The 19,629-nt window shown below is 45.4% G+C and overlaps 2 protein-coding genes across 2 annotated transcripts; one reads left to right on the top strand and one right to left on the bottom strand.

The window, feature by feature from the left end:
- The first annotated feature begins 8,517 nt into the window (after positions 1-8,517).
- Positions 8,518-10,201, top strand: LOC123413508 (anthocyanidin 5,3-O-glucosyltransferase-like). Its single transcript, XM_045106442.1, has one exon. The coding sequence runs from the start codon at positions 8,617-8,619 to the stop codon at positions 10,027-10,029; it is 1,413 nt and encodes a 470-aa protein (XP_044962377.1). The 5' UTR covers positions 8,518-8,616; the 3' UTR covers positions 10,030-10,201.
- A 1,361-nt stretch (positions 10,202-11,562) lies between these two features.
- On the bottom strand, positions 11,563-17,664 carry LOC123413507 (probable gamma-aminobutyrate transaminase 3, mitochondrial). Its single transcript, XM_045106441.1, has 19 exons — positions 17,560-17,664; positions 16,905-17,032; positions 16,709-16,793; positions 16,544-16,616; positions 15,797-15,894; positions 15,509-15,601; positions 15,063-15,136; positions 14,675-14,713; positions 14,467-14,555; positions 14,315-14,391; positions 14,144-14,218; positions 13,553-13,600; positions 13,396-13,479; positions 13,188-13,275; positions 13,032-13,110; positions 12,854-12,944; positions 12,694-12,772; positions 12,098-12,213; positions 11,563-12,006 (listed from the first exon to the last, which is right to left on the bottom strand). Exons 1-19 carry the CDS (start codon positions 17,596-17,598, stop codon positions 11,932-11,934), a joined length of 1,530 nt encoding a protein of 509 aa, XP_044962376.1. The 5' UTR covers positions 17,599-17,664; the 3' UTR covers positions 11,563-11,931.
- Positions 17,665-19,629: the final 1,965 nt, after the last annotated feature.

Below are 19,629 nucleotides of genomic sequence, written 5' to 3'. Positions count from 1 at the left end.
GCGCAAGAAGCCGCGACGAGCTTCGGCCATTGGGGGCAAATGGGGGGCATGGGAGAGGAGCTAGCTGGTCAAGAGGGTTTGTAGGCGGGAGAGAGAACGACAGAGAGCCAGAGTGGGCTCGGGGGAGAGGGGTAAGTAGGAGGGCGAAGGGAAGGATCTCGGGTGCCTCGGGTGCTCTGGACACAACGAGCTCGCGCGTGCGTGGCCCATTTGGCTGCATACTGGCGTCGGGGATGGGCGTGGATGGTCAAACGGTACTCTGCGGCGCGCCGAGACACGCTGCCCTTGCTGGACCCGAGCTGTAGCAAGAGAACAAGGTGCAGAGCACCGTTTCTGCATGTAAGAGAGGTGGTCACCACCCCTCTACATATCCAGAGCCAACCCTTGACCAGACCAAGGTGTCAAACATGCAAGGCATGCAAGCCAGAGATAAGTGGTGAAGATTGGGCTCGAATGAAGAAAGTTAGGAAGGGCTTCATCACTGTTTAAGTTTGGTGCAACAAACTTGGGGCTATTAAAAGTGGTTTTTACTAAGGGAATTTTGGGATGAAACCATGTCTAGGAGGATTAGGTATGGAAGGACTACAATTCTGCAAAGTTTCAGATCAATAAGATGTGTGTAGCTAGCAGTTGCAGTTCAAGCTCAAATTTTTGCCAAAAACAAGTTTGAGAGGGGCTGCTCATATTTTCCACATGAGCATGCCATATATTGGTTTGGAATGATACATTGGCATACTAGAGATGCTTTGGTAATATGTGGGGCATTGACTTGAGCAGAAGTATAGCAAGAGGGGTAAACTAGGTGTTGTCATGGTAAAAATGAGAGGTAGATAGATGGAGTCACCCTCCAATAATTGACAAGTGGTCATGGCAAGGTTACTGGAGGTAAAATAGGATTAGAGAATGTTGTGGTAAAAAATTGAGCTCAAGGAGAGATTAGTAGAAGGGGCCAAAGCAGCAACTTTGGTAAATGGGCACAAGGTGTTTGATGGATGCTAGCACTACCAGATGGATTCGAATTGCTATAAAACTTCACAAGATCACATGATAGGTAAAAATGAGCTCGTGCACGAAATTGAGGATTTTTGGGAGAAGGTTTTCAATGTAGACTTGCAAAACCCAAGAAATAGGCATAAGTGACTTTCTGAAGATAAACCCATGCAATTTAATCCTCACAAATGCACCACTTGGTGTGGTGGAATTATTTGAGTATTAGAGCATGCCCAAAATGTTTGGGACAAATTGGAGAAACTTCACAATGTAAAGTTTCCCAAGTCTAGAAATCGGCACAGAAGGTTTTGAGGGGTTTGGGACAAGTTCATCTATTATCCTTGATGCACCACTTGGCGTGGATGCATTATTGGAGGATCAGAACATGTCCACTAAATTTGAGAACATGTGGAGACACTTGACAATGTAGAGTTGCTCAAATTTTGATATGGACAAATAGGGTTTTGAAATATTTAGCTAAAACAACTTAACTTATATTGAGATGAAACTTGGCAAGATCATCACATATAACATGTGTGACATACTAGATTTTATTGAGAATATTTATTATAGAAATATTCCACAATCTTGAAATAGGCAGGAAGGGTTTTGAATGTTTTTTCCTAATATTTTAAACATGACCATGTGTTGAAACTCTTATATATGGAATATATTTGTCCACTGAGTTTCCCTAATTTTTCTCAAATATTTTGAAAGCAATAAAAATAACTTTCCTTCATAAGGGGCCATTTCTGGCCTCAGAGAAAGGTATTTAAATAAAATAGTAAAATAACTTTTAAAATAATTATATTGTGGTTTTGGGAAGCCATTTTGATAATGGAATTTAAATAAAGTATTTGGTGCAAAATAACTTCCTTAATTTGAGGACTTGTAGTGCAAATCCCAACTCAGGGTTTTTTGAATGCTTAAATCAAGGAAATGTTTTTTGGTCAAAATAATGTTTGGTAAAAATAGTTTCTGGTCCTATACACATGGCATGATCATTAGGCAAGAGTTTGGGTCAAGGAGGTGAGTATGGAGAGTAGCAGGAATATTGTGATTCAAACACAAGCAAGAGACAAGCAAGCAACAATCACATCAAGCATCACAAGCATCATAAAAAAAATTGGTCCTAATTTTTGAGATAAGTAAATTTAGTCCAGAGAGTCAAACACAGGGTATGACATGGGCATCCAGGTCCCGGTATTGGTTTTTGACCGGAGAGTGTCTCACATCATGTCTACATAGTTCTCGAACCCACAGGGTCTGCACACTTAAGGTCGACGACGTTTCAGTATTATTGAGTTATGTGTGTTTGGTAACCGAAAATTGTTCAGAGTTCTGGATGAGACCGGGAACGTCACGAGGAGCTCCAGAGGTAAAGATTGATATATAGGGAAGTTGCATTTGGCTTCCGAAAAGTTTTTGGGCATTACCGGTAAAGTACAGGGAGTGACGAATGGGTTCAGGGATTTTAGCGGGAGGGGTCACCCACCCGGGAGAGAACCTAATAGGCCTAAAGATGGTGCACCAACCCTTAGTGGGCTGGTGCGGCCAGCCCAAGATGGCCTATTTCGGCCAAGGAGCAAAGAGGGGAAAATCCCAAAGGGAGAGGAGGAATATTCCAAGTGGGAGGAGTCCTACTTGGAGTAGGATTGCAAGTGGACTCCTCCACCTCCTATTCGGCCAAACCAAAGGAGGAGCCTTTGGCTGCCTCCTCCCCTCCCTCCCTCCTATATATACTAGAGGATTTTGAGGGCATACCCAACCCTAATAAGCCACGGCTGCCCTCTCTCTCTAGATCGTTTTCTCCTCTAGATTAGTTCCGCAGAGCTTGGCGAAGCCCTGCTGGATTAGTTCACCACCACCACCATCACGCCGTCGTGCCGGAGAACTCATCTACCTCTCCGCCCCTCTTGCTGGATCAATAAGGCGGTGATCGTCATCGAGTTGTACGTGTGCTGAACGCGGAGGTGTCGTCCGTTCGGCACTAGATCGGGATGGATCGTGATGGGATCGCGGGACGGATCATGATGAGATCGCGGGACGGGCTGCGATTTGGATCGCGAAGATGTTCCACTACATCAACCGCATTATATACGCTTCCGCTTAGCGATCTACAAGGGTATGTAGATACAATATCCCCTCTCGTAGATGATCATCATCATGGATAGGTCTTGCGTGTGCGTAGGAAATTTTTTGTTTCCCATGCAACGTTCCCAAACAGTACTACCGCTTGGATCTTTCCAGGCGGGGCACGGGCAAGGTTAGGGACACGTTTGGGCGAGAAAGTTGGTGCGAGAAAACGTGTACGTGATGATTCCACCCAAACCTTTCCGATGCGGACCCCATCTTAATAGTACGACTTCTCCTACGACTCAAGTCCACCGATAGTGAAACGTAAGGAAGAAAATTGTCTTCATACTAATACACCGAGGGGCATGAACCGTCTTGTGCCATATGATGAAATATCTGAAAGGCTTAGTGCACACGATTAGTCGACAAAAGCATTATCATCAATCACCAAAACCACTAGGGTAAAAATACGCCCTTACAGGCGGCCATGGCTTCGTGCTCCTGCTTCACCAAGACGGTCGCTGCCGGCTCCTTCTTCGGATTGACCATGCGAGGGTGGCTGCGGGGAGGGGAAAGTTGGTGGCGGCCCTCGTTTACGACAAGATTGCCGCCACGGCTGTGCCGGCGGAACGACGTCTCCGGGGGCTCGGGCTTGACGGCGACGGGCGGCGTCGCCACACTGGAGGAGCGGGAGCCGGAGGATGACGATGACGCCCCCACCATGCACCTCGGCGGCCACGAGCTCCCGCTCGAGCGCGAGAACGACCGCGTCAGGTAATCCAACGGCGGCTCGTTGCCTCCCTCCAGATGCCCGAGGACGGCATGGAGCGTGCGCCCGGGGACGGCCCACCATTTACGGTGGTCGTCAGAGTTCTGGAATCCCCTCGACACAGGAGCATCGTTGGTGGATGCAAGCTGCTCAGCGTGGTGGCGCTAGAAGTACGCCGTCCACAAGGGCTGGTTTTCGGGGGCGTACATGGCCTGCTGTCGCGCGTCCTTCAGCAAGGACTCCCAGATCCATGCGATCTTGGCGTTGCGCTCCGCACCGGAGGGCGGCGGGGGCATGGGGACGCCGTCGATGCTTACCGGCATTCACCCGGCACGCGCATGTCGGGCATCGCTGGGTAGTTCGCCTTGTGCAGAATATGTGCCCCCACTCGTGCAGAAACCGGCAACCGAAGCCATTGGCCGCCGCTCCGTCGTCAAGGAACCTTTTCGCCATGGCCTCGGGGTTTTTTTCGGCAGTGGTGGCAAGAGAGAGATGGGGAGATGCGGATGGATGGCGAGTGTGCAGCGAGCGGTGATGAGGGAAGGCTTTTATAGCGGGGAAAAGGGCGGGACGCACGACAACTCGCCATCACTGCGCCGCCAGACCTTGGAAACCCAACCGACACGGGGAACCGAGGCGGTGAGAACGACGAAGCCTCTCGCTGACGCACATTTGCTGACTCGGCGGGTCCACGTGGGAGGAATTTGGGAAATTTGTTTTCGTGCCGAGTTCCTTTCCCCCGGTGCCCCTAGGCGCCTCCCAGCGTGCTCGGTTCGGCCTATGTATGCCGGTGCCAATTTTGGCCCGAACCGGCAAAATCTGGGCTCCTAGGGGCGCGACTGAGCGACTTTTTTTTACGCTGACGATAAAAAGGGACCTCGGGGGCGTGTTAGGGGAGGGGGGGCTGGAGATGCTCTAAGAGAAACTCCAACCGGACGACCCATTTCATCTGCCCATGACCATTTGGGTCCCCGCAGACAGAAAAGTCGGCCCAACGCGCCGATCCAAATGGACGCGCGTCCGTTTTTCATCCGCTCGTGATCCATTCTGGGCCCAAATTTGGGCGTCATTTGCGTATCCGTGGACTCGGAGCAGACACGCGCCTCACCCGCGTGCTCCTTCCCTGGGCACGCCAGTCGACGTCATAGTTTCTCCTTCTTATCCCCTTCCCACACCCGCCGCCTACAAGCACACAAACCCTAGGCCGACGACCCCATTTTCCCCCGACCACCCTGGCTCTCCAGCATAAAATCCACCGACGGGGTGCCTCCTTCATTCCGGTGTGCGAGGCCTATTGGTGGATCTGCGGCGGCGGCGGGAATTGGCAAAATTTTGCGCATCTTGCCGACGGGATTTGGCGGATCCGGCCACCGACGGACTGCACTTGCCATGTATTGGCCGGGTGCCGGTCCACCAGGTCCAGGAAATCCCTCGGTGCCACATGCAGGCGCTCAATCCCCCTCTTGCCGCTCGGGTCTGACTCATCGTAGGTTCGCCGGCAAGGCCACAGCTGCCCGCCGCCTTGGCTCGGCGTTGGGCCAAAAGCTTGTCGGCTCACTTTTGTTGTTCATAAAGTGCGAAGACTGCTCGATGTAGGTCGTCCGACGTATTTCTAGGACGTCAGAACATACTGGTTGGGCGTTCGTGAAGTGCACAAACGATGGGGTACAATTTTAGTTTGGCATTTTGCTCTTTGATGATTCGATGCAATTTTGATAGCTTATTATTTGCTCAATATTACAGGTAGGATGGATAATTTTTTGCTATTGGAAAGAAGAATACATCGATCTATTGACCTCAAGAAATTTACTAGATATTTGTGCACTTCTATCTAGAATTGAAGGTATAGATAAGACTAAATAAGAGATCAAAGGGGGAAACAACGTCTAATTCTCCAGCATAGAACACTAGTAGAAAAGGGCCATTAGTCCCGGTTTTAGAGGGCCTTTAGTCCCGATTCTGCAACCGGGACTAAACAATTGGGACTAAAGGCCCAAACTTTTAGTCCCGGTTGTGTTACAAACCGGAACTAAAGGTATCTAGGCCTGGGGCGCATCTGTTGGCCGCTGCGCGACGAAGCGGGAGCCGGGGAGATGTTGATTTGCTGAACCGTGGTAATGAAGTGTAATCAGTGGCCTCCCAACGGTAATGAAGAAGTCGTGGCCACCCCGAAATGCCTCCCCGTGGCCTCCGCCTGCGTGGGCGGCCTGGAGAAGACGTCCCAGAAGACGCAGAGCTCCATGAGCGAGCCGTAGAAGGCGACGACGGAGTTGAAGTCGTCGTCGGCCACATCCTCGCCGAATATGAAGCAGATGGCGTCGTCCTCACGGGACCCCAATGTGTCCTCCGATACGCTTCCATCTGGGGAGAAGCGGACAGGCGAATCTGAGCGGGAAATACGGGGGTGGGAAGAGGGGGAACAAACTGGATGCGGGGGAGCAGATCCGTTGGTACCTGAGCAAATGCCAGAATCCTGGTGAGGAAGAGGGGCTAGGAGGCCCGGGTGGCGGCGAATCGGGCGGAGGAGCGAATCCACCGGCCTAGTGTTCTGTTGCGGCGGGACGAGATCAGGACCCCGCGGCTAAGGCACGCGCGGCTCGGGGTCCGTGGGCGCACCGGTGTGCAGGTTGTTAATGGGGGCGCGGGGGGAGAGGGAAGGCTCGCCGGGGTTGCGGCGTCGGCGCCGCCTCAACTGGTGAGGAGGGAGCGAGCGAAGTGTGTGTGGGAGGAAGGGAACTAGTGGCAGTGTCTCTCTAGCCGCTGAGCTCCTTTTTTTCTTCTTCTTTAATTGAGAGGAGGGTTGGAGGCCTACCCTTTAGTCACGGTTTATGTCTAAAATCGGGACTAAAGGTCTACCCTTTAGTCCCGGTTCTAGACACCAACCGGGACTAAAGGGCAACAACCCTTTTTAGTCTCGGTTGCTGTCTGGAACCGGGACTAAAGGTCCAAGTTGAACCATGACTGATGCTTGTCGAGGCCCGGCGGGTGTCCTAGCCGCTCAAACCGGGACTAATGCTCCCATTAGTCCCAGATCGTAACACGACCGGGACTAATGCTCTAATATGATCAGGACCAAAACTCTGTTTTCTATTTGTGGAAGAAGAAAGACGTTGTTAAGTTTAAGAATTCACAAATCAACAACAAAGACATAGAAAAGATCTTAGTTCAACTAGTAGGAACAGTTATGAAAATTGGACATTCAATGTCTAATTATGGTTCTTGTTTTCTTTGATTTTGTATTCATAACGAAGAACTGATTAAAAAAGTATGTATTAAAATGTATTTGATAAAATAAAAATAACATTCAAATCCGAAACAAAGCAAAATGTGTAATTAAAAATGGATATTGACCAGCTGCGCACACAAAAATGGATCGACGTGTTAGACGCACGACTGACCAAAAAATGAATATACCAACCAAACGAACAAAATCTTTCCCTAATAATAAAGGGAATAGTGCTTCTGTCGTCCGTCATGAAAATTACCCCTGAAGTTGACCTAAATTACCCACCATGCCACCGGTAAGTGGATGAATAACGATTCTTTTTTTCTCTTCACAAGTCACCGCCGGTTTTATGTTATCTAGCGCTAGCCCTTATTCTATCACAAATAGTCAACTAGGCTGATGGTTTCACTACTGCTGCTTTTACCTGACGGCCTGGGTTCGAATCCCATCAGGCACCTTTTTTTTCCTTTGTGCCACAGCTTTCTCAAGGTGAATAACAAACACTACTATCTGAAGGATCAACATGGAATTGTTACCTCATGCTCATTATCTATTTTCGTCCTGCTTAGTGATAATAGAAGCTATCCAAATAATCTATGCAACTCTTTTTTCCGTAAAAAAATCTTTTAAAAATGCCGAACCCAATCGTTGCATAAAAAATCTTTTAAAAATGTCGAACCCAATCGTTGCATAAAAGTTCGTATCGTGAGATCAGCTCCCCTATTTCATCTCAATTGTCTTTGGCATACCTGCTTGTTCCGACCAGTTACATGCGGCACTACCGCTCGCCACACACTCTCCAACATCAATAACTCGGTGGTTCGTATGCACCACATTGTTGCCGAGAATGCACCGACGGATGGATATAGAGGTCGCTCTACCTTATATGCTACTTGCTGCCTGGTAAGAAGTTTTAAGTAGTGCCACTTACTCCCCCTCCAAGCACGAGAAGTAGCGTATGCCGTCCAACTTCAAAGCCACCGGGTGAGGGCACATTATGCGCTTTTTCTCCTGGAGTGGCTCGAATGTTACACGGTGTTGCAGTACTACGTTGAGGTGGAGTGACTCAGAGATTTACAACCAACATGGGCAGATGAGGGAGTGACGCCTCATACCAAGGGGGCGGAGCAACACGGCTTGGCAAAGACCACTTCCTGGAGCAGCCGTCCGATGCATCCCGGCATCCCCTCATTCCTAAGCGTCATGCCTTCACAAGATGGAGCTAACGGATTAGATAATCTTTAAAGCTTGTCACGATATTGAAGGTATTTCTCGCCTTTTGCCCGTAGCAACGCATGGATCTTGTGCTAGTACGAACAAAATGTGCGCTCGCGCGGTTGGAGTTGCTAGAGGGCTAGCCAGCTGGGCGGCCGAAATTTGGGCCGGCCGGCCGGCGCCTAGTGCCTAGCGCTGGCCGTGAGAACCGCACCTTTCTCCTGATAAGACAGCAGCCTAGAAGGCTACACAAGATTTGGCACTTTCGGCTGGTCCACTGTCCAAACACGAAATTCACAGGCCACGAACCAAAGCAAGACAAACCCAGAAGAACCCTGCAATGGCGACGGCGAGGAGGGTGGTCCTCATCCCCGGCCAGAGCATAAGCCACCTCACGCCGATGATGGAGTTCGCCGCGGTCTGCATCCGTCGTGGCCTCGCCGTCACCGTCGCCGTCCCGGACCCAGCCCTTACCTCCCCGGCTTTCCGCTCCACCATCGGCCGGTACGCCGCCCGGCTCCCCTCCCTCTCCGTCCACTCCCTCCCTCCCCCTCCCGCCCACCACCACTCCCTCGACGCCGCGCACCCGTTCATCCGCATACAGGCCGGCTTCCGCTCCCAGGCAGCCGGCCTGCGAGACTTCCTCCGCAGCCTCCCCGCAGTCCACGCGCTCGTGGCCGACATGTTCGCCGCTTACCTCCTCGACGTCGCCGCGGAGGTCGGCGTCCTGGGGCACCTCTTCTACTGCACAGGCGCCGCCAATCTTACCGTCTTCCTCGAACTGCCTTCATTTTGCTCCGCGAGCGTTGCAGACTTGAAAGATCTCGGCGACGCGCCCGTGTCGTTCCCCGGCGTGCCCACGATGCCGGCGTCTCACTTGGTCGACGGTGTGCTCGACAGCGGAACGGACCTGTACGCGGCTGTGCTGGACGTATTTGGTCGGATGGCGGCAGCGCGCGGCATTCTGGTGAACACCTTCGAGGCGCTGGAGAGCTCGGCGGTGGCGGCGATTAGAGACGGGCGCTGCCTCCGCGGCCGCGCCGCCCCGCGGGTCTACTGCGTAGGCCCGTTGATCGCGGAAGGCGGCGCGGAGGAGGAGGAGGAGAGGCACCCATGCCTCCCGTGGCTGGACGCGCAGCCCGAGGGCAGCGTCGTGTACATCTGCTTCGGCAGCCGGTGCACGGTCTCGCTGGAGCAGATCAGGGAGATGGCCAAGGGGCTCGAGATGTCCGGGCACAGGTTCTTGTGGGTGCTGCGCGCGCCTCCTGCCTTCGCCGCAGCAGCCGGCGAGCCGGACGCGACGCTGTCTCTCCTCCCCGAGGGGTTCTTGGCCCGGACGGCAGACAGGGGCCTCGTGGTGACCGCGTCCTGGGTGCCGCAGATGGACGTGCTGCGTCACGCGTCGACTGGCACCTTCATCACGCACTGTGGATGGAACTCGACGCTGGAGGCGGCGGCCACCGGCGTGCCGATGGTGTGCTGGCCGCTGGAAGCCGAGCAGTGGATGAACAAGGTGTACATTGTCGAGGAGATGAAGGTTGGCGTGGCGGTGAGAGGGTATGCTAAACCCGGGGTGCTTGTCACGGCCGACAATGTGGATGCCACGGTTAGACAGATCATGGACATGGAGTCGGAAGGTCGGCGAGCTGTCGTCGAACGGGCCATGGCGGTAAAGGAGAGCGCCGCCGCGGCATGGAAGGAGAGCGGCTCCTCTTGTGCCGCGTTCGCCGAGTTTGTGAAGCAGATGGAGTAAGAGAAGGTCGGCAGCAACTGGTAAGGATCCGTAAACTGGGCATTGCAGTGGTGCGCACCATTTATGAACTAACATGAGTAGTGAGTGCAATGTACGTATTTATTTATTCATAACATTTTGGGGGACTACCTCATTCTAGTTTGAATTTCGAGTGATTTGGCATGCCATAGAATCGTGTCATTATCTTTGGGATGACCACACTCTATTTGCCTACTATCCTTTTGTTGCCAAGAATGGGTCTTGACATCCTGTGGTGCAAATGATGACAACGATCGTCTCTTTTTGTGAGGTCATAATTCGATCCCTCTTTTTTGCCTGTCCGTTTCCACGTCTTTAAAATACAGATAAGAACACCCACTAAAATTATTGTGGTGCAAGCGACGTATGGTACCTCCGTGGCCGATCATCTGATTAGACTTATGACCAGAAAAGCACACAAAAAAAAACATGTCTTTAATCTCGACGCGTTGATAAAAAGTGAAGATACTTATTAGGCCCTGTTTGGAACCATAATAGATTGTAATAATCTAGATTATGAATATAGATTATATAATCTGGTTTATAAAGATAATCCAGGTGGGCATGATTGGAGGTCAGATTATATAAACTGTAAACCAGCTTTTAAATTGTACAATGACATATTTGTCCTTAGTTTACAAGGAAAAATAGGAAAGTGACGGTGGCACTGCGTAATTCTCTTGAAGTTTACAAGGATAACACGTCATTTATAATCCATAATCTCATTTTAGCTGGGGTAGAGGAGATTATGAGATTATAATAATCTGGTCATCTAGCTTATAAAATCTACAATATAAACTGTCCTGTTTGGAAATACAATAGATTATAAAAACCAGATTATATAATCTGGTTGGTTCCAAACAGGGCCTTACAAGAGTGGACATTTCGGCACCCGCGTGGATATTAAATTTGGAAAAAAAAATACTCAACATTTCTGAGATTTTCACACATCCAAAATGAGAGAGACCCTTCTATTTGCTACCATTTTTTGGGGCTGAAATGACATCGGAGGAGCTTGGTAGAAAAACAATACCGGAGGTCAAAAAATGTCCAAAGCTACAACAAAATTCAAGCTCCTTTTCTTTGTAGCCAGCTCCTCGGATGTCATCTCAGTGCGGAATTCGCTATCACCTAGAAGAGTCTTTTAGTCTTTTATATTTGATGTGTTAAAAATTCAATTTTTTTATCTTGTTTGGTGTTTTATTTGAATTTACTGTTAACCGGGGAAGCATATGAGCTCAGGATAGAGTTGGATTTTCAAGATATTTACAACTTATGCTTTTATTTCAAAGGGGGGGGGGGGGGGGCGCAAAAAAGAGAACTGGAGAAAAAATGCACCTGCATTATAGAGGATTCAACATGGTATGACATCTAGCTCCATACAGTTCCTGTGTATTTTATTCCCATGTTTTTCAGTATTCCATTTTGGAAAGCCCTAAGAAAAGAGTATTGTTTTTAAACAGACGAGCCATTAGGTTTCACATGAACTTCCAACCATCAACACGCGGCACAAGCTTACATTTGATTGTCCACTATTTATTTTCTTAACAAGCATGAACTTGACTACATTTAGTTTAGCATACTGATTTAATTCAGGCAGTGGAACACCACCAAGTTTTTCTATCAAATTGCACACCACCAAATTAGTCGCTTAAATCAAGACACTGAAGAAAGACACCAAATAGTTGCCGTAATAGTTGGAAAAACACTGCCGACCTTCCCTCTGGTCACACGTGGCTATTTTGTAACTGGAGAAGGCAAACAAGATCAATTTTCAGGCTTTCACGGTGTTATTACTGGCATTTGATTCTTCAAGTCACCCTGTACATTGTTGCCACCGTCATCACTAATCATCGCTAGAGGCTTTTAGCAAATTGGCACCGTTCAGTTCTTGGCTGATTTGAGCTCCTCAATTCTTTCCTCTGTGGCCTTTAGGGCACCACCATATTTGCTCACAATCTAAAACAGAGCCATCGTTTGAACAATTTTCTGTCAGTTTGTATTTGGTACCAAAGAGAAAGATTGGATGTTGTAAAGAGTATGATCTTACTTCTTCAACTTCATCAGGAGTCATTATTAGTGGAGGTGACAGCATGATGTTATCCCCTGCGACCCTGATAAGCATCCCGCGCTTCTCACACTCGGCACCAAATATTGAACCAACCCCTGAAATCAAATCATAAGAAACTCAGTGGTCCATGCCATTTTTAAGGCTTCTTTTACTCTTGAGATGGTTTTTTTTGTGTAAGTTACTCTTAACTCGGTTGGAAGATAAGTTATCCAAGTACTAACCTCAACTGATCAGTATCCCCTTTTTTTCATGTTGGCTGCTGATAAGTACTATTACTAATTCATAAAAAAAAGCACCGTTACTAGTTTAGTGATGTCCCATGGATGCTTAATTCATTTAATTATGTTGTCTCGGCAAAAAAAAAAAAAACAGGATAAAATTAGTTTAACATTCCAACTTTCTAGCTTTATAGTTCCTATAACTGGCCCAAAAAAATCAACAGTTACATTACACCGGTGGTAAATAACCAAATTTCCCTAGCATGGACTTCAGAGGAAAATTTGCTAGTGACTAGAAATTTCCATGCTAGTAAAGCCTGCTAAAAAAACAAAGAACAAAAGGTATAAGATACAAACCCCATTCTGCAGGGAATGGATCATTTGGCGACTTGTTGTCGACAAATTCAGTTCCAAGTATCAATCCCAGGCCACGTGTCTGTGTAGACGAGTGCAGAAATTATGTGTTTAAACAACAAAGCAACAATAAAGAAAGAAACTTAAACTACATAATAACTACCTCTCCCACGATCGAACTGCCTGAGAAGGCCTTGATTCCTTCTTGGAACCTTGGGGCAATTTTGTTGACATGTTCGGTAATATTCCTTTCCCTAATAGCAATTATGAAAACGATTCATCGGGGACACATGTATCAACATAAAATGGATTGTTTAGTATTGTTATGGGAAGTGGTTTACCTATAGATCTTCAGGGCTTCTATGGCAACAGCACAGGCAACTGGATGCCCGGAGTATGTAAAGCCATGAGCAAAAGAGCCTGTAACAAACAATAGAAGTGCTCGTAAATACAGAAGCAAGATAAGAGATGAATTCCTGCAATAGAGTTAGCTTTACCAAGTTTACTGCTCTGCGAATGAATTACATCTCCTATTTCTGGGCTAACAAGAATAGCTGCAATTGGCATGTAGGCAGAAGAAAGAGCCTGGCAGATGAAAAAAAAGGATAGTACGGCAAGAAAGTATTTATCAGTCTCTGTGAAGACAGGAAGTCGCTATCCAACGATTGGGTATTTTACTAGTACTGACTGGACTCAGCAACTCACCTTTGCTATGGAGACGAGATCTGGTTGAATGTTATACATATCACATCCAAACATTGTTCCCAATCTCCCAAATGCAGTAATGACCTGAAGGGCTAGTTACATAACTTTTCGCCAAGAAATTATTTTACCTTCTTTTTACCACATAAACTTAAGTTACCTCATCTGCTATTAATAAGATATCGTACTTCTTGAGGACTGCTTGAATCTGTTGGAAGAGGGAAAATAGCACATGGTTAACATACATGGCACAAGAGCAACTAACTATTTGATGTGGAACTACTGTACAAATAGTGGAAGCCACAGTCAGTGACATTCAGCAACACTTTTTATTTTGGAAGAAATACTATGGGATCTTGAAAATTCAAAAGGAGCAACTGAAAGTGAATATTTTGGCCCTTTGGCCGAAATGCAAACCAAACTCACTGAAATTCAATAAATTTCGGTGATTTCGGCACTGAATTTTTTTGAAACTGAAAGCGAACACCATTCAGATTTCAGACATGGTTTTCACATTCAGTGAGATCTCCATGGAATTCACTGAATTTCAGTAATTTCAGTACACTAAATAATAACCTTCGGTCCAAAATATTTCAAGAATTTCAGTAGTACACATGAACTCATTTAAAAAAAATAGATATTTAAGTCGGCACTTTGGCCGAAATGGAAACTGATATCACTAGGTGGTGTAGCCTTGGCCAATAACCTGTCAAGGTATAAGCAACATAAACCACAAGGAATTTGAAGTCACCTTCTCAAAATAAGTCTTTGGAGGAATGATGACACCACCAGCACCCATCACAGGTTCAGCAATGAAAGCAGCAATCTGGAAATAGAGTGGGGGGGGGGGGGGGGGATACTTCAGGAACCGTTTACCAAAACATAGGATCCTTTATGACAAGAAAATAAAAACATAAATTACTGTTTCCGGTCCTTCTTTTAGGATAAGATTCTCCAAGTTGTTTGCAAGTCTAGTAGAAAACTCTTCTTCTGTTTCATCTATATCACAACAGATTCAATTCATTAAACATAATATCCTGAGGTAACTGTACAAAAAAACTGACTTATTGGCACCAGGAAGATGGAAGCGCCAGTAGTGTGGGCAGTCCGTGTGCAGAACAAAAGGTGCCGGTAGATCAAACTTTTGATGAAGAGCAGGAAGACTGCGGATAAAGAAGGAATTAGCAAGTGATTACAAATATACCAGGAACATAAGGATTACAGTATTGCACAAACTGAAGGATTAAAAAAAAACTATTGTTATGCAAGATCCTTTGCTCACCCGGATAAACTAGCTGATACTAATGTTGAACCATGATATCTGTAAGAACACAGAGTCAATATCTTGTTAAAATCATATTATAAAATTAGAATAAATACCATAATGGCAAATGTGTCCTGGTGAAGACTTGTACAGTGCAATTCTTGGACTACTCAATTTGTTACTAGTTGTGATGCAAAATCATTACAGCGCAAATGTTCATGCCTTGATTTTCATGCAAAGAACTTGGCTGCAATTCAATATGGTGATGCTATCCCATTGAACAACAAATATGCAAGGCAAACTGGATTTGGAGTACCGGGTAAATATTTGTGAAGAAATGAAGCATCAAGATATCTACTGGTATTAGGTAGAGTAGACTATTAAAGAAACTGAAAAGGAACGTTACGATTTTGAGCGTGCAATAAATTTCTTCTTCTTTGGTCTCCCCAGTGCATTGTTATAATACCACACTAGTTTCACCTGTAGAAACCAAGCATTATCAGGAGTGGGTGAATGGATTTAAATAGCGATCATGGAAATGCATCAAAGGGGTCAGAGCAAGATTTAGCAATAACAAGCCATGCGACAGTGAAGTACTAAACTAATTTATGACTACTCCAGACGCTACTCAGGCAGTGTGGGCTAACTGTTGAAACACAATATAAAATTCACAACCATGATAATGGTAATGTTTCTGTGCATAGAAGATCAAACAATGTATATTTTTCGACACGAGGTGATGGTATGTGTATTGTTTCGACTATTCATGATTGAGCACAGTAGCAGATAAGAAAAAGGTGAAGATATGACTTTCATAAACTCAAAACAGATGACAGTTTGTTTAACCTGTACCTGGGAGTCATTTGCTTCTGAACCACTATTCGCAAAGAATACCTTTCCCATTTCCCTTGCAGTAAACATTTTGAGAATTTCATTTGCAAGATCCTGAATTTAGCAACACAGCATTTATCATGAATTTCATTCAAACGATATTTTTGTAAATATTTTTTATTTTCTAGTGGAAGAAGGTGAAGATAGAAATGAAGCAGACAGCATTTTGAACAGGATGTCATCAAGAACAACAAATATATAACATTAACAATTGTCTTAAGGAGGATACTGCGAGATCAAAGCATGTACCAATGAGGGTTTGGTAGTACGGTTCCAGAAGGAATGATAGAAGGGTAATTTGTTTAATTGCTCTGTTGCAGCTTTGACTAGTCGAGGCTCGTTGCCACCTGAACATAATGTGAAGAGCTAAGAGAAAAATGTCTAAAAACAATTTGCAAAATGTAGCAGCTGGAATATTTTTATTTTAACAACAGCGTCTACGAGCTGTAATACACTGAAATATATGTTCCCGTATATAATAACTCTAAGAAAACCTCTCACAGATGTATGCTACGCATTAGAAAGTAGAAATCAAGTACCACCTCGTAGATGGATGTGTGCATCAATCGATGCAAAGACCAGGCGTATACCCTTCCTTTCTAGGAATTTTTTTTGGTGTGGACAATTTTAATATATTTCCTTGGAAAGGGTGCTCAACCAACAGGAACTGTTAATGGTATTTTAATGTGTTCTTCCAAGCATATTACAAAATGGGAAAAGGGTGTAGTGATAGCATCTAGATATTAAATCAATGCTGAAAGAACATGGAAGTAGATAATTTCTTGTTCATGTTGGCACTAATTTGAATTAGGAATAGCCAGCCCTTTTATTAAGTGCAATCAGTCAATGGTAAGTTTTTTCTAAGCAAGATGTATCAACCCCACCAGGGCCATGGAGAAATAAAAATATGTGATACAACTAGCATCATCCAAATAATGCAACAATTTTCCGTTATGTAGGTAAAATCTGGCTCCATGGATCGTGAAATGCACACACCTAGAGCCGTACACCAGAGTCCTGCAAGAGCATCTATATACTTTTTCCCATTGATATCATAGACATATGCACCCTGTAATGAAAGTTGCAGAGTGTAAGGTAAAACTTATAACCACTGCAATTTTATAGGCAAGTGAACATTAAAGCTATGGCAGGGCCCAGGACCTCGGATCTATCGATGACCAGGGGATGCACATCGGTGCTCTGCCATCCAGCTGTGAATGGAGCCAGCATGCCATGCCCCTTGAACCTGGCAAAATGTCGCGGCATCAGTAGAAAATATACACCATGAATACAATCCATGCTTGCAAGCAACAGAATATGGCACACTAGCATTTCTGCTCACGGAGATTTTACTCACCCGATTTCTTCTGTCGAGTCGGCCTGAAGAAACGGCTCAGAGCTGAAACCCCTGGCTGATGCCTCTGAGAAACCATGCAGCCCATGCCAGCTTCCAGCACTGGCTACATACTTCACTAAGCTCTCAGCCTGTGAGGAGAGAGGGGAGAAGAAAGACAAAATAAAAGATCAGGCATGTTAACTTTCCCCTGCTGAATTTTTTTACACATGTTGTAGTGTAAAAAGATGTATCGTGTTCCTGGCATCTTAAACCAAATAAAGAAATTCTAGTCTTGAGAGCAGAACCACATCAAATTCTACTACACCCTCCGTCCCATAATATAAGATCGTTTTGTAAGCTAAAGATAACAGTGAATGGAATGAAGCCGCTTGCCGACCACACAGCGATCAGGCGGGCTCCAGAAATCCATAAACCTGGGAACTGACGAACAGAAGCAGATCCCTGGGAACTGCTCCATTGCCGTCGCTCCAGAACCGATCAAACAAAGAGGAACATGTTGAATCGATCTTAATCTACCGCGCCACTTACGCCTCGGACAAATGAGGAGCACCCCTCGCGTTTCTTGACGATGAGAGCAGGAGGAAGCACCTCTTTCTCCCCGCATCAACGGCCTCGATAGGGAATCAGTAAGAGGTTGAAGAGGAAGCGCGGTCACCTTGGATCTGAGGAGGCAGCCGCGGGCAATCATCGTCATCTCGCCGGGTTTCCGTCCACCTTCACTCGCCTGTGACCTTGGAAGGAAGCGACAAGGGGAGTGACAAAAGGATGTCAGCGAGATAATGGAATTTATAGGCCCGGCGGAAACGGAACGGGACGGGGGGCGTTTTGATAGCGGCCGCTGGATCAGAGCCCGCACAATCGTTGGATCACCATCCGTGATCAGTGGGGAGTTATTACCTAAATTAATAAAATCGATTAATAAGACTAATTACGTGGGATTCATTAGCAACGCCCTGCGTTGATTCTTGTAGGTTTTTGGGAAACTAATTTCGATTGCTAAGGAAACTAGTTAGCATGCACGTTGCGCACGACTAACTGAATAATTTATAAATTGCTTTTTATATTAAATTTTTAATATATATATATGCAAAAATACTGAAACACACATAATATACACATTACTTGCACTCCATTGAAAAATTGAAAACAAATGTATTCAGTGGAATAATGGAAAAAATGTTTGGTGTAACATAAGACAAGGAGAAACATCGGGCTCACTTGAAGGTTGCAGCAAGCTGGAATGAATCCTAACTTCTTCACTTGATGCATCATATCTAGCTCCGATGTCTGAAAAAGGCTTAAAATACAGATAATCTGGCATTAGAACAGGACACAACCTGGTATTATTGCCTCTAGGGCATATTTCCAACAAAATCAGCAACGCGCAACACATGTCTAAACTAATATTACAATCATATCTGAAAACGTGTCCACACAAAAATCTTTAAATTAACAATGTCCCTAGTAAACGTGCACGTGCAACGCACGTCTAAACTAATATTACAATCGTATCTGAAAACGCACTTCGTTTGGTATAATTAGTACCCTTAACCTAAACATATTATAATACAGTACACCCATTTTTAAAATTATATATAATTAAAAGACATTCATATGCCCAAATATGATATTATAAACAATACTGATCAGTTTTAGAGCTTACATATACACATAAATTAAACAAGCATTCTGAGATGACATTAATTTCCAAAGCAATAGGGGAAGAATTCTTAACTCTCAAGATTGAAGGCTCTGCTGTATTTTCACGGATGTGATTGTAAACTTGTTTGATCATTAATCCACAATATATGCATTTATATTGTAAAATGATTCCTTGCAGGTACACCTATGTAGCTAACATGTATGTCTACATCACATTATTATTAATCAATAATCACTAACTTCTCTAACCTACTCTCCATTTCTCATAAGAACATGACACATATGCAGGAGCTGAGAAGGAAACCGAGTTGGTTATCAAACCGGTGGCGAAGAAGATTACAATGACTCAAAGAATCACCTACAATGACAGTCATATGGCCGAGCTTGAGCATCACCAATACCATACACCCCTCAAACATTTAATGAAAGCCTTGGTCATTATTTTTCCTCCAACCAACAGGTTAGACCCACTTACCTTCCCTGCCTAAACCAAGGTAGATGACAAACATAGTATCATACAAAAACCCAAACATCACCAGGGCAGGTTGCATACTTTGTAAACTGATGACATCATGATAATGAAAGCTTATTTTACTGCTAACGTGAAGTCAGTTGCCCTATGCCCTTTGAAAATGCTTTTCAATGTACCCAGTCATTATGTGCTTTGTCTGCAGTACCAATATATCAGTCCAACTAAAACAAATAATTTTAAATATATGAGTGGCATATCAAGAACAAGTACCTGCTCGATGAGATATGTAACATGCCAAATCTTGCATTTATTATTCAAATACCATGTGAGCCGCTAGATAGAATAAAATGCAAACAAAATTTGTAGGTAATAACATCTATAATTTGGTGGAGAAAATCAAGCCATCATGATCCCATTGACATGTTAAAACTTGCATCAAAATTGAAACATAGTACAAATATAATTTTGAAAACGAACATCCTAAAATCCAGAAAATACATTGATCCAATGGATAAATCAAACACAGAGAGTCGCTCATTATTATTATTAATGAGTAAAGATAAGAAGAAACTTGTGTGCACACTTCACGGA

Source organism: Hordeum vulgare, chromosome 7H (genome assembly GCF_904849725.1).
Source record: "Hordeum vulgare subsp. vulgare chromosome 7H, MorexV3_pseudomolecules_assembly, whole genome shotgun sequence".
NCBI classification, from domain to species: domain Eukaryota; kingdom Viridiplantae; phylum Streptophyta; class Magnoliopsida; order Poales; family Poaceae; genus Hordeum; species Hordeum vulgare.
The sequence above is the reverse complement of the archived record's forward strand: the minus strand, read 5'-3'. Positions and strand labels throughout refer to the sequence as shown.